At 37.1% G+C, this 15,099-nt stretch overlaps 1 protein-coding gene and 1 long non-coding RNA gene across 2 annotated transcripts; one reads left to right on the top strand and one right to left on the bottom strand.

The window, feature by feature from the left end:
* Window positions 1-1,762: 1,762 nt before the first annotated feature.
* LOC133858777 (uncharacterized) lies at window positions 1,763-5,221 on the top strand. Its single transcript, XR_009898588.1, has 3 exons — window positions 1,763-2,385; window positions 3,517-3,553; window positions 4,825-5,221. It is a non-coding gene; the product is annotated as an uncharacterized LOC133858777 (long non-coding RNA).
* Window positions 5,222-6,060: 839 nt separating this feature from the next.
* Window positions 6,061-9,838, bottom strand: LOC133869461 (uncharacterized). Its single transcript, XM_062306468.1, has 9 exons — window positions 9,539-9,838; window positions 8,422-8,542; window positions 8,258-8,325; window positions 8,121-8,180; window positions 7,861-8,019; window positions 7,378-7,524; window positions 6,687-6,901; window positions 6,489-6,597; window positions 6,061-6,390 (listed from the first exon to the last, which is right to left on the bottom strand). Exons 1-9 carry the CDS (start codon window positions 9,671-9,673, stop codon window positions 6,280-6,282), a joined length of 1,125 nt encoding a protein of 374 aa, XP_062162452.1. The 5' UTR covers window positions 9,674-9,838; the 3' UTR covers window positions 6,061-6,279.
* Window positions 9,839-15,099: the final 5,261 nt, after the last annotated feature.

Below are 15,099 nucleotides of genomic sequence, written 5' to 3'. Positions count from 1 at the left end.
CCCACTAATTTAATATTGTAACCCTGTTATTGTGAATGAAATTGTATTAAAAAATATATATATATTTTTTAAAAAAAAAAAAAAGAAGAGAGAAGTAGTTTGGTGCCATTAGCAAAGCTTAACAAAGTAATTCATCCAAAAAATTTAATGAAGTAAACGAGTGCATGAAAAGTATAAATTATGTTTTGATTTTCAAGTTAAGCAACTCGACAAGTATACTTCACTAATGGATGTACCCAATGAAGACACTTTCTTTAGGAAAAAGATTTTTACACAATACACATGCATGGATCTCATCAATGTGTCTTATGCTCCGTTTGTTTCGGCGTAAAATGATTTCTGGAAAATGATTTCTGTATTTTCCGGTGTTTGGTAGGGGCGAAAATAATAGTCAACCGGAAAATGATTTCTGTTTGACCAAAAATGCTTAGTAAATTTCGGAAAATGATTTACGCTTTTTAAAAGCGTAAATCATTTTCCGAAGACGTCTGACACAGTCGATTTATTTTAAACAACGCAGTCGATCTTCACGTTTAAGCAGCCGACCACCATCGAAATCTTGCCCGTATCGAATTCCGACAACATCCGGATAATATTGTCGGAATCTGGCGACGGAATCCGGCCACCTTCGCCGGAATCCGGCAAGATTGGCCGGATTCCAGCGATCTGGCCGGATCTGGCCAGACCGGCCGGATTCCGGAGATCTGGCCAGATGGCCGGAATCCGGTCGGTCTGGCCAGATCCGGCTAGATCGCCGGGATCCGGCCGGCTCTCTGGCCAGACCGGCCGGATCTGGCCGGGATCCGGTCGGTCTGGCCAGATCTCCGGGATCCGGCCGGTCTGGCCAGAGAGCCGGCCTGCTCTGGCCGGATCCCAGCCGGCTCTGGCCAGTTCCCGGCCGGCTCTGGCCAGAGAGGCCGGATTCCGGCCGGATCTGGCCAGATCCGGCCTCTCTGGCCGGAATCCGGCGGGATGGCCGGAATCCGGCCACTTCGCAGGAATCCGGCCACTTCGCCGGAATCCGGCCATCCCAGATTCCGACAAAATTGTCCGGATTCCGGCCATTATCTTGAATTCTGACTGTGTTAACCGAAATCAAGTAAAAATGGTCAGAATCTTGTCGGTCAGTGACGGAATCTCGTTATCGATGATTTTTATATTATTTTATATTAATATTTATATGTTTTGAATAAAAATTAATTTTTATAGGTTAATATGTTTGAATGAAAATATAAAAAATATTTGTAATTTTCTGTACGCGCCAAACACCGAAAAATGCTTTCGGCGAAAAATATTTTCTAGAAAAATGACTTCCCTGAAACCATTTTACGACGGAAACCATTTTACGTCGAAACAAACGGAGCATTAGTGTGCAAATGTTATACACCAAACACTTCTCCCTTATTTATATGTGGCCATACACATCTTACATCTATAAATATAATATAAAGAAAGAAAAAGATAATATATAAAAATAAGAAAACTTGTCCCACAAAGGATTGAGTTTTATCTTTTTGACAAAAAGATAATATAGAAAAATAAGAAAAATTGTCCCATAAAGGACTAAGTTTTATCCACATGACATGTAATACCCCAAATTTTTTTTATAAAACAAATAGTATTAATATATATATATATATATATATATATATATATATATATATATATATATATATATATATATATCTTATTAAGTTAGTAACTTACTCAATAAGTAGGAAAAAAAAAAAAAAAAAAGAGAAGAACATGCTCGGCAAGTTGATTTATCCTTTTATAATTTTCTTCTCTTTTTTTTTTTTAGTGGTCTTCTTTCTCCTTCCTTCTTCGTTACTCTTTCTTTCTTCTTCTTTCATCCCTTTGCTTCCTGAGCACGCAGACACACGGAGAGGGAGAAACAGAGAGTGAGCGAGAGGCTGAGGGAGAGAGAGAGATGCCGACAGGGAGAGACAGAGAGATGAGAAGAGAGAGAGAGAGACGAAGAGGGAAGAGAGGCCGTGACCCGTCGACCCAGGTGGCGCAACTCCGGTGGCCAGAATTGAAACCGGCGAGGCAGTGCGATTCCAGTGGAGCCCAGGCCGATTTCCGGCCGTTCGAGGAGGACCTGAACGACCCGCGAGCCAAACCCGTCGGAATCCGGGAGAACTTGTGCGACCCGAATCTTCCGGAGGTTCGATCCTCCATGTCCGGCGATCCCTATAGCGGTTTCCGGTGAGCCGTTACCGTGTGCAGCAACCCAGCCGAACCCCGAAGCCCCGTGACCCATAACCCGACCCGGTGACCCGTCAGACCCGAGAGGGGAACCCGGTTCTTCCTGTGCATTTTTCCGACGACTTTTCCGGCGGAATCAGTGACTTTTTCGGTGGATTTTCTATGAAAATCCTTGGGGTAATTTCTTTATAGCCTATGATGTTTTATTTTTAGGGGATAATTTGCTTATTATGAAATTAGGGTTTGATTAATTTGGGGCTTTTCAAATGATTGTGTTTAAATAGGTTGATTGGGTGTTTGTGGTACTTTGTTTTCTGTTCTTGGCTGATTCAGTGGGTGTATGAGTGCTTTGGCAGATTTGAATTCTTGTGTGTCTTAACCGATTAAGTAGTGTTTGGATTTATGATGCTTTTGGACAAATGGTTTTGAGGTTAAAAGAGTCTCTATTGTTGACTGTGATGGACTGATTTGTAGGTTTGGTTTAGTTTCCTATTTAGACCGATTCAGTGAAGGTTATGCATTGATAATCTTGAGTTTGGGTCTCTGTTTTAGTGGTATTGAGTATTGTGGTTCCTGTTTATTGATCTTGGCTGAAATACTATTCTTTGTTGATGGGTGTTTTGGAGATTTGTTTTGGGTTGTTTCAATTGGATAGGTATTGGAATGTTATTTGGAGGATTGTGCTGTGAACTGTTTATGGATTCTTTGGCCGACTATGTATTGTTTTGGTTATTTGATTTGTAGGCATGGGTTTTGGTGTTTCTATTTCAGTTATGTTATATTTGAGAGATAGGTGTTGGTATTTGGGTTGTTCTGACCAAATCAATTTTTAAGTTTTGCTGTTGGTTGATTTAATGCTTAAATTGAGGATTAATGGTTTTTAAAGAGATTGCTGGTTTAAGTTGGTTAAATTAGTATGTGGATATAGTGTTCTGACCAATTATGAGTATAGTGATGTTTTGATTTGGGTGATTTAGTAAGTGTTCGGGCTGTGTTCAACTATTGGAGGTTTAGTGGTATTTGAAGACTAGATATTGGGATGATTGTGGATTTACTAAGTTTTGGATCATGCTCTGTGTTTTGAGAGTATTGAGTTATGGTTACTATTCTGATTGTGAGTTATTTTTGGGAGGTTTTGTCTTGGGTTTGGGATTAAGTTGAATTGGTAGACTTTGTTTTTAATATTAAATCTCATATGTTTTAATTTTGGATAGAGATTTTGTATATATATATATTGGATAAATTAGTTTAAGTTTTAGAACTAAATTTCAGAACGCTTCGCTAAATCCATCATTGTGCTTTATCTAGGTAAAAAGGTCGATTCTGACGCTAATGGAAAGTCCAGGTAAGGGGATACAACACCGAAAAACCCCCAACAATATTTTATTACAAATCTTTTGAAAAAGTGTTAGGGAATTTTACAAAGTGTTGCTCATGTGATTTTTAATGCCAAGCTTTATTACTCATATGATATTGTTTAAGAATTTTGAGCATAAATCATAGTTATGGTTAAGAGCATTTTTTTTTTTAAGAATTATGATTTATGCATAATTATAGTTAAGATTAAGAGCATTTCAAAAATTATGAATTATGAATTATGCATACTCAGAGAGATGATAAAGAGCATTCCAAAGATATGATTACAGAGAATTCCAAAGTATAAGATTCTATTCAAGAATACAGTTTTGAAAGAAAAGAGAATCTAAAGTTAAATTCTGCTCATGACTACAGTTATGAAAGCGGCTCTTACAGTTTTGAAATAAAGTATACAGATAAAGCAGAGCCTACAGTATTACAGAAAACGTTCATGTGCAGTAATTGTTTAACCCTGAGGCACTATTACAGTTAGGATTGGTACCCATAGGGTAGCATGGCAAGCATACCATAAGTTGGTGTGTGCTACCAGCCGAGGTTGGCCTTCACCTAGGGAAGATCCCCAACTCGGAACGGCTCTCCCCTGTGACGACAGGCTGAGCCTATAGGTCTGTATGACAAAAGCCAACGTGCTCCGCTCACGGGTAACAGCGGTTTAGAGTATGTAAAGAGTTAAACCACAGATAATGGATTAAAGAGAAAACTGATAAAAAGAATTTACTGAATCATTAGAAAATCTGTTTAATTGTTCATTTTATTAAACTGCATAAACTATCATTCTTATACCATTGTTCATATGCTATGCCACCTGTCCTAAAACAATACATTTCAAATTTATGAATCATGCGTTAATATGTGTTTTCTTATAAAACATAAACAACCTAGCATAACACTTTTCAGACAATTTTCATAATTTGAATCTCCAACTTATACTCAGTCTAAAATCACATATCATATTTATACTTTTAAACATCATCGTAAATTTTTAATATATTCAAAAACACTTAAATCATCTAAAATAAATTAAAATCAATATACTATTGGTTTAGGTTGTAATTCAATTTACTTTATGCAATTCATCATATTTGTAATTAATTCTTAACAGTGAGTAGAATAAATCTGTCATTATGCATGACTAAAGATTATGACATAAAGGTTTATAGCATGTTTTATGTCCCCAGGTGTTGTATTTTCCTTACTGAGTTGTCGAACTCACCCATTTTTCTTTCCACCCCTTTCCAGATGTCAACAGTAAGACGAAGTCTTTTCCTTGTAAGGGCGTAGACCTCGCTGAGAGCGATAGTTCGTGATGAACCGGCCGGACCCTAGTATTGTATAGTATGTTTTGTTTCTTTTAGAGAATTAAAAGTGTTGTTAAGAATTATTAATAAAAAGGTTTAAAAATAGGAAGTTTTAAATTTATAAGTTGTAAATGCACGCTTTCATTTAAAATGTTTGTTTTTAGCATCCAAGTTCGTGTTTCCCTTATATCCCAAAACGGGGGCGTGACATGACAAATAACGGCTTGAGTCCTTAATTATAACAATTAAAAATATGAAATTTTGCTTTGTGACAAATAACTCTAGTAGTTAAATTTTCTGTCAATCTCTTAAGAGAGAATTTGTGAGTTGTCATTTTGTTCACACCGTACCAATAAAAACATGATGCGTGTATCTAAAATCATGCCACATGGACAATTATGTCAAAAAAGTATATATATATATATATAATAAAAATTTACCTCCCACCGCCACCTCTTCATCCCTCAAAGGGTGGTGGTGAGGATGGCTCCTTCCCCTATAAAGAGAGGGGGATAGCTTCACCACCAAATAGGAGCAGGGTAGAGCGCCACCATACATGTGCAAGGCTTAGCTCTCCATCCCTACCGTCCCTAATGCAGCCATCCTCCTCCACCGCCTAGAGGTTGGCTGTGGAGAGTGGTTCTCCACCCTTTTCTCTTTCTTTTTCGCATAGTTGCCTATGTGACACGGTAACACGTGAATTTGAATACACACCGACATATTTTTATTGATCTAACGTGGACAAAACGACACCTAGTAGGTCCTCTTGACAATAAAAAATAAAATTGATAACTGATCTTATTTGTCACAAGGCAAAAGCTCAGATGTTTAATCATCAAAATTTGAAACCCGACCCTTATTTGTCATAGGGTAAAATAGAACTCAAACCTTATGGTACAACCTTATGTGACAATTTTACTAAAAATAATGCTTAATTCAGTATTTATCATAATGAATCAAGTTTTTTATTTTTAACAAATTTATCTTGACTTAAAAAACTCATATATGTGTGTGTGTAGAGAGAGAGAGAGAGAGAGAGAAAAGTTTATAATGTATCCATAACTCAACAATAGGAAGAAAAAAACTTCGAGCTAGATGCTAGTAGAATCTATGTTGCAACGTCTTCAATACCATGCTCTTACTTCGTCTTTCCCTTAATAAGTCATCAAATTTGGACTGAACTTCAACCTGCAAACTGTTTCATAGCTTTTATCCATAGATTCCATACCAGAAATTAGACATGATTTTTCATCACATCAGGAGTGAAAACCTGCCGGGAAAAGATGGTTCAATCAAAACAAAAAAATTCCCTTTTCCCTACTTGTGTGATCTATTTCTAACAGTATCTATATATTCCCAATCATTACATCATGTTGATAGAAGTGACAATCAAAACTTAAGCTTCAAAATTCCCCTCCTTAGACGTATCTCTTGACAGGTCCCCACTCCCAGACACCTGTTGCAGGAAGTTCCCAAGCAGCCTCTGATCCAAAACCATATTAGGTACCTGGAAGGAAGAGCTACTCATGAGTAAACCTTGCACACATGCTCATGCACACCAGCGCACAGCAGAGAGAGAGAGAGAGAGAGAGAGAGAGATTATACCTTTTCCCCAAAGAAGATTTTGGTATTATCAGCTATGGCCTCTATGAATTTAAGCTCAAGATATTGCGGAGTAAGCTTCAACTTGTTTGCTTCAGCTTCCTTCATTACACTAGAAAAGTAGAAAAAGCAAATACCCTCAGTCATTTCTATAAAATAATGTTCACATCTTTTCAACTGAAAAGAAAATGAAAATTTCACCGGTAGAAATCAGCATCCGCCAGACTCTTTTCCCGAGCCATGTAGATTTGGTTCTCAATTTCTTGTTGCTTTCTGGTACTTTCCTTCTCCGTCAACTTCTGTTCCATAATGATCTTACTGACATTTGCATTCTTCTCAGCTTCACTAATAGCCATTTTCTTTTTTGTCTCTGCCTCTTTCTCAACTACTCTCTGTCGCTCAACAGCAATTAAGACCTAACACAGTAACATCAACAAAAAGCACAGAATGATGCACTCTATTCACTTTGAAGACTTATTATACAATAAATTACCCAATACGTGGATAAGTGACGGGTTTGGATGCAAATGCATGCATGTACAGTATTTGGGCATAAGCAGCATAAGAAAGAGAGCTTGTAATACTAAAGACTTGTCAACCAACGCTAACTTGTTTAAAGAGCGAATTCAATTTTCAACAATAATTTGAAATCATACAGATCTGTTAAACCACATTTAATTTGTACAGATTCTGCATATCAAGAATGAAGAATATATCTACTGATTTAGAATTAAGAATTGTTTTAAGAATATAACTCAGATTCAGATAGAACATAGATATAACTTTGTCTTTATAATATATAGAGATATGTTTGTGTTTGTGTGTGTATATATATAAAAAATAAACGAAAGTAAAAGGACATTCTCTTGTATTAAGGAAAATGAAAGTGAACCTTAGTACGTTCCTCTTCCATCTGTTCAAAATTGCGTCTTATGCTCTCTGGGATAGTAGGCTTTGTAACGCGCACACTGATAATTTCAATACCTGGAGCATAACGTGTGCAATCAACCTGGAGAGCATCTTTCATCTTTTCATCAATCTGCAAGAGTTAAATGCTTTGTCAATATAACATCAAACAAATAAATAAATAAGGATTCAATAAACAACAAAGGAAACACTAACACCAGTTACACCACAAACATTATATAACACACAAGTGCATGGTGGTACCATGATGTTTCACAGCTATATAAAGGAGTATAAGTATGGGTAGACTCTTAATAATGATGGCAACTCAACACCTACATATGAATGATTATAAGTATGCTACTTTTAATAGCATCGGGATGAATTAATATACTGTAAAATTAAATAAAAAATCAAAACATAGTGTCATCAATGGCTTTAAAGGGTATGTTCGGTTTAGCATCCATACTTGATCAAACACATCAATATAGACTTGCTGAAGAGAGTGGGAGCTGCAGAACTGATTGATCTCATGATGAATCTTGTCATATATCCATGTGTTGTCATAATGCACTCCATAGTTCAGCAGTGTTTCATACACATAATCCTTACGAAGACGGTTAACAACCTGGAAAGGGCATTATAATCAATATATAAACTCAAAACATTAAAAATTTAGTCTGCTTGTAAATTGTAATGTTACTAAAGAGCAATATCTCATAGTTCTACCTCTATCTTTTCAAAGTTGATCATGACACCACCTTTAGTACCACAAGGAATATCTCTCACCTGCAATTTGACACACAGGGCAAATTTAGGCATTAGACTGGCAGGATAAAATACTCAATCTTTATTCCAAAATCTACCTGATCTGTCTGAAGAACCACTTGAACAGGTTCATAGTGGGTTATCAATGGCATCTTTAGATGAAAACCTGAAAATTCATATTAAGTACTTGTGGCATTCCATAAAGTTCTAAAGAGAGCAACTACTGAATGCAAATCATAAATAAAAGGAACTATAGTTAAACCTGGATCTGTAATTATCTTAAGAAGGGCGCCTCCTCTCCAGTATACCCCAACATGACCCTCTGGGACTTGGTGCACAATGGACAAGCTATTCTTAAAATTTGATGATGATGGAATCGCTATCTGTAAATTTTATAATTCCATGTCATAAATTTTGAACTAAGATAAATGATAACCAGTGTATGAGATTCAACTTCTAAAATTTTAATCAGACTTGCATTTCTATGAGCCAATTACATAATCATCGCATAAAGAAAACACTAAAGCACTATCTTATCCAAATATACCTTTCTGCCAATAACCAAGAAGTACAAGTTTCAGGCATAATGCTGCGATCCCAAGTGTGTACTTGGTGACATGATGTTCATGCCCTTTGCATTCAGAAAGATTAATAATTAAATGAAAATAGACGTTAAAGCCAGATATTTCAACACAAGGTTAAAAAGAACACTGTTGAAGCATTTTCGCTAGATGTTAGAACCAGGTATTTTAATGTATACTTCCTGTTGGGTTATTGGGGCTTCTCTTTGTTTTTTGGCTTTCCTTTGTTTTTTGGCTTTCCTTTGTTTTTGTAGGCTATCTGGGTTGTTCCTGTGTATACTTCTTGTATACTTAGGGGCGCCTTATGGTTTTTTTATAAAATCTTTTTATTTATCAAAAAAAAAAAAAAATTACTTATCAAAAAAAAGGTATTTAAATGCAAGGTGAAATGCTACTTTGTAGCGACCATTCTGATGAGAATATTAATGTATGTTAAACCTGTCTGGCATTATGCAAGTCCACACAGCACCACTATTACCACTACCAAATAGGAAAACAAAAACTGGGAATAATCTTGAATTTCCAAATGATCACATTTTAATAACAAAAAATAAAATTGAGGAATTAAAGTCACATATTACAGATCCTGAAATACAATTGTACTCTATAATGGAAAATATCGAGACAAATTAGTAATTGCAACTCAAATTAAGCAGTTACAAAATTCCCAATGAAAGTAAGCGGAAAACAACATAAGATTATTTTGTAAAAAGAAAATTAATTTAAAGCTTGATTGAACTATAAGCTAAACAAAGATGGAAAATAAGATGGTAACTAGAAATTTTGAGAGGTTTATACCATGGTCACGATGGCGATGAAGGATAATAGGACTGTGAGAATCGCAGAGAACTCTCCGCCGCCGGAGTGACCACCTTGACGTGGAGAGGGAGGCGGTGGCGGTAGAGATCCTTCTCTCTCTTGCTGCGTCTCCATATCAGTTTTTGCAGAGTAAAGGCTCTCACTCACGTACTTGTTGGATTTTCTTGGCGTGGAAGATGAAATTTGGGATCGGGAATTATATAGGGAGAGAAGGATTTTGGTGTAATCGAGCAGACGAGATGTGTGTTTATTTAAAGGACGAATGGATGGTACCAGACGTTGTGGGCTCCATGTTACTCTTCTTCTTTAATGGTTTGCTTTGTTGCCAGGAAAAGAATGACTAGACGGGAATAACTTCTGTAAGGTCGTGGCAGAAAGGAAGGGTATTTTGCCAACCAATAAGAAATCGACAAGTCAGCTAAAACTCAAAAAATGAAATGCTGCTGCCCAAGAAAATGAAATGCTGCTGCCCAACCGGAAGAAATGCCGCTGCCCAACCGGAAGAGCACCATCACCGCCCCAAATCCGCAGCCCCAGGCCGGAAAGCCGCCGCCAGCGGGCCGCGCGGCCACTCCACAGAGGCCGGGAGTGGCCGCGCGGCCTCCCACGGGGTCTGGGGGTGGCTTTCGGGCCACCCCTAGATGGATCTAGGGTATGCCCGAAGGCCACCCCAGGCCCTGGGGGTGGCCGCGCGGCCACCCCCGGCCACTGGGGGGTGGCCGCGCGGCTACCCCTGGTCCATGGGACGGTCGCGCGGCCATCCCCGGGGTCTGGGGGTGGCCTTAGGGCCAACCCTAGATCCATCTAGGGCTGGCCCGATGGCCACCCCAGGCTCTGCGCTGCCACCCCTGGCCACTGGGGGGTGGCCGCGCGGCTCCCCACGGTCCATGGGGCGGCCGCGCGGCCACCCCCGAGGTCTGGGGTTGGCCCGAACCTGGGGGTGGCCTTCGGGCCACCCCTTCTGTCGGGCGTCACTCACCGTCGGGTTTGGCCTGGCTGTGACGGCATCTTCCGACCCGGACAGTGGCGGTTTCCGACCTGGACGGTGTGGTCCGGCACGGGCGTTGGTGGCGTTTTCCGACTTGGGCGTTGCCGAAAGCGTCCAAACCCACGTCGGAGGAGTTGGGGTTGGCCTGGCTGTGGCGGCGTGTTCCGACCCGGGCGGTGGCAGCGTGGTCCAGTACGGGCGTTGGCGGCGTGGTCTGGCCTGGGCGGTGCCGGCAGCGTTCGGCCTAGGCGGTGCCGGCGGTGTCCGGCCTGGCTGTGGTGGTGCGGGTTTGGGCAGGGGCGTTCTCAGCGTGGTCCAGATTTGGTGTTTCAACAACACTTTAGTTTTTTGAGTTTTTTTGTTTTGAGATGATGTGTCAATATATTATTGGTGGGCAAAAAACCCTTGGTTTTTGCCATAACCTGATAGAAGGGACTCTCTGACTAGACTTAATGGTAGACTGTAGATATTATAGTTTTATTTTATAATTTTTTTAATAATGTTGAGTGGCACTTTAAATTAAGGAAAATTTTAGGCAGGATTATCTTTTCTTCCTAAACTATCGACAATTGTCAACATGTCATTATGAATTGACATCTTTATTATAAGAGAGCATTCAACTACCATTTTCATACTTTTACCCTCCTTCCGCTTTTTTGTTAGGAAATCTCATTAAATCAGACGGAATATGCGATTTTTATACGTTAAGTTTTAATTAAAGATAAAAATACCCTTAAACAATAAATTAATAAAAAAATATTAAACCTAATATATATATTTTACTTAATCTTTGAATTGTCGTCCTTTTGTAATTACTCTTTAAACTTCAAAAATTTTCAATTTAGTGTATTAATCTTTTAATTTCACTTATCCATTAGGATTTTCCATTAAACCATGTTAAAAAATTTAATATATATATTCCGGCATGTGTATTTTTGTAAATTTTGACCAACGCTTAAATCTTGTAATTTTTTATTTCTTTTCCTAAAAAACTGGGGGATAGTTTGAAAATTTTGACACTCCTCTATTATGATACACTGAATTGAAAGTTTTTTAAGTTTAAAGGAGTAATTGCAAATATGATGAAAATTCGAAGGTTAAGTGGAGTTTTTCTTTAAATTAATTATTAATTTTTTTATTTAACAAATATTAATTCAATGATTAATTAAAAATGTCACATCAGTTTTAAAAGATAAATGTTGTTTTCTTTTTTCTTTCTTTTAAAAAAAAAGATCAAACTTATTTATTCGTATTACCAAACAACTTTATTTATTTTTATTTCACAAAAAAAAAAAATCAAAATTAAAATCAAAACTCCTTTCATATTTATATCACATCAACCATTTTTTATTTTTTTATTTTTTTCTTAAAAAAAAAAAATCGAACTTCTTTTTCTTCATTAGCAAATATATAACATTTTTCCTAACAACTACTGTGATAATTACGTGGCCTTTTTGCCGACCGTATCACGATGACAGATGACGGATGACGAGGCAAGCGATATTTCTCAGATTTCGCTGCGAAACGGCTAGGAAGCGTATAATTGTTGAGTGAGTTCTTCGTTGTTTCCCTAGTGGAGGCAATGAAAAGCAGGAACAGCTTCGAGTAGAGCACTTTTGACCGGGTAAGTTGGCAATTAATTTCTTTCCAGCTCGTATTTACTCATTCTTTCTCTTTCTCTTTCTCTTTCTTTTTTTAAATAGTATTTGAGTAATGCTACACATCATTCCCTTGTCTTCATTTTATCCTCCCAAAATTAATGTGACTCTTAAAATCACCATTGGATCAAAATTCAAGAGTGATATATCAAAAGTTTAATAATGATTTTAAGAGCCACATCAATTTTAGAAGGATAAAGGAATAATGTATAGCATTACTCGTAATATTTACTTCATTTTTTGGTTCAAATCATATAGGCCGGTTACCCGGTTGGAAATATTTCCACCCGGGAAATGCTTGCTAGGGGACACTCATCCGCCCTCCAGCACCCATTTATAATAAAAAAAAAATATTTTTTATTAAAAAGTTGGCTCTAATGTTACATCAAAGTCACCTTTTTAATAAAAAACAATTTTTTTATTAAAAAGAGACTCACAGGAGACGGATGAGTGTCCCCTGTGTAACTAGGCTCATTTCCACCTGCTTCCTCTCTTTCTTGCGTGCGGTATATTATCCTTGTATATAGTGTGCAGGTAAAAAAAGTATAGCTCTAACAAAAAATAAAAAATAAAAAATCACTTTTTCATTTTACTCCTAAGAATAAAAAAAATGAAAGGTTATGAAGTGATGAAATACACATCTTAACAGGGATACAAAATTGAGAAAAAAAAAAAAGGTTCATTCTAGAGCACGTCATGTATACGCACATTTCTAACAATGAATTTTTTACTTTTCTGTTTTACCCCTGATAAGAAAAAAATGAAAAGCGTTGAAGTGAGAAAATATGCATCTTTTCAAGGGTAAAAAATGGGAAAAAAAAATAGTATAGCTCTTAGAAAAAATAAATTTTCCACTACATTCTTGACAATAAATTTTTCACTTTTCTGTTTTACCCCTAGCAAGAAAAAAAAATGAAAAGCATTGAAGTAAAGAAATATGCGTCTTGCTATGGGTAAAAAATGAAAAAACAAAAACAAGATAATTTCGTACATTTTTTACACATACAATGCTCAGGAAGGGGGAGAAGTGGACAGGAGAATTTCCAAACATGGCCATATTATGGAAATGGAGCCATTTCTGCCCACTTTCCAACCTCGTGCATGGGTACATATATATATATTTTGTTAAATTATATAAATTTTTTTGTGATAAATATTGATTTGTATCTCATAAATTAATGAATTTAGATGATTTGATTATCATAAATTAAGAGATTGTTACATTAACTCAAGGAAAATGTTTGTATTTGACATTATTCAAATCGCATGTAAAGCTTTATAAATAGAGTCTTATACTTAAATAAAAAATAAATGAAAGATGTCGCCAATAAAGCTTTAACGTGTGGATGTAGGTGATAAGCCGAACCACCTTAATTTATGTATCTTCTCTCTTTCCTTCATTTCTTTAATTTTATTATTTATATATATAAGAAATGATTGTTGTATTTACCAATGTAGCAGTTTTTTTTTAAATTTTTTTTAAAAAAAAAAAAAAAAAAAAAAAAAAAAAAAAAAAAAAGAAGAAGAAGAAGAAGAAGAAGAAGAAGAAGTAATCTGACGCTTATAAAAAGTTGAATAAAAATTGTGTTTATGACTGTACAACAATCATTTCTAGCGTGTCTAAATATATATTTGAGTTTTACCCATTTTTGATTCATGAGTTACATCGTTATCAATGATTTCTCTTTTTTTGGTTTTTTGGTTTTTTTCTTCTTGGCCCACACTTCTCAATGCGAAGAGGAACCATCCAATCATAAGATCATTCTTAGCGAGCTCTTCAAATTTTCTACAAATTTTAGTTAAACAATCTACTTTTTCTATTTTATCTATCACTTTTAAAGGCTTCCTACATCAATTCTCTAAATATTTATTTATTTTAACTGGATATTATTTTTTATTGGTTTTGAGAGCAACCACTTTAACAGTCATTCCTTCTTTAACTCACTCACAATCCACTCCATCACGTAGTCCTTCACTCTCCCATACTCAAGACTCATTGCTGATCAGTATAGTGGAATTCCCTTTGATGTTGAGCGCAGCGACATCATGGGCTCTAGCGGCCATTTATGGGGTGGGAAAAGTGTTGTTGTGCCTGGTGCGAAACCTTAGCCATGCCCCCAACCACACTTATTGCAAGAAACCCACCACATCGAAAGACACAGGCACCTACCTCATCGGAAGACAACAAATCGCAACTACCAAAATTCCCAAAAACAAATCCACCCCCAACTAGAAATCCAAATCCAAAGCACAACTGCATCGAAATTAGCCCTCGCCGCCGACCTTTCAACTGCGGTCACGAAAACAACGAGTCATGTTCCACTGCCCAACGATAGATCGCTGAGCTACCAACCTCCGCACCGCCTCCCTGTGGCGTTGACCCACAGCAAAGGATGCCGGCAGCACTGCAAAAGCCCACGTCGTCGATCTCTGCCTTGCCACCAACCACCGAGTTGACCTTGTTGCGTGCATCTGCCACCCTCTCTGGTGAAAGCGTAAACCGGTTCCGCACTGGGCACAACATCACCAAGCTCCAGAGGAAAAGTGAATAAGGGGGAGAGGCGGGAAACAAACGAAAAAATGATAAAATATTAAATAGCTCATAAAACTTGTGAGCCAAATTTGAGATGAAATTATGAAAGAGCCCAGATAGAGAAATTATAGAGAATTTGTTGAAGTGAGCTTTTTTAAGTTTTTCACCAAATTTTGGTGAAAATTTTGAAATGACGAGCTCACTAAGGATGCTCTACCAATCAATTTAAACCATAGTTTAGTTAAGAGGTATTAGAAAAGAAAGCATTGGTGAAAAAATGTGGTGTTAAAAATCGTATTGAAATATTGATTGCACAAAAGGTAGAGTTTATATAAATGAAACTTATAAAAATAATCAAATT

Source organism: Alnus glutinosa, chromosome 1 (genome assembly GCF_958979055.1).
Source record: "Alnus glutinosa chromosome 1, dhAlnGlut1.1, whole genome shotgun sequence".
Lineage (NCBI taxonomy): Eukaryota > Viridiplantae > Streptophyta > Magnoliopsida > Fagales > Betulaceae > Alnus > Alnus glutinosa.
Note: the sequence above shows the minus strand (reverse complement) of the source record. Positions and strands in the feature narration are given on the sequence as shown.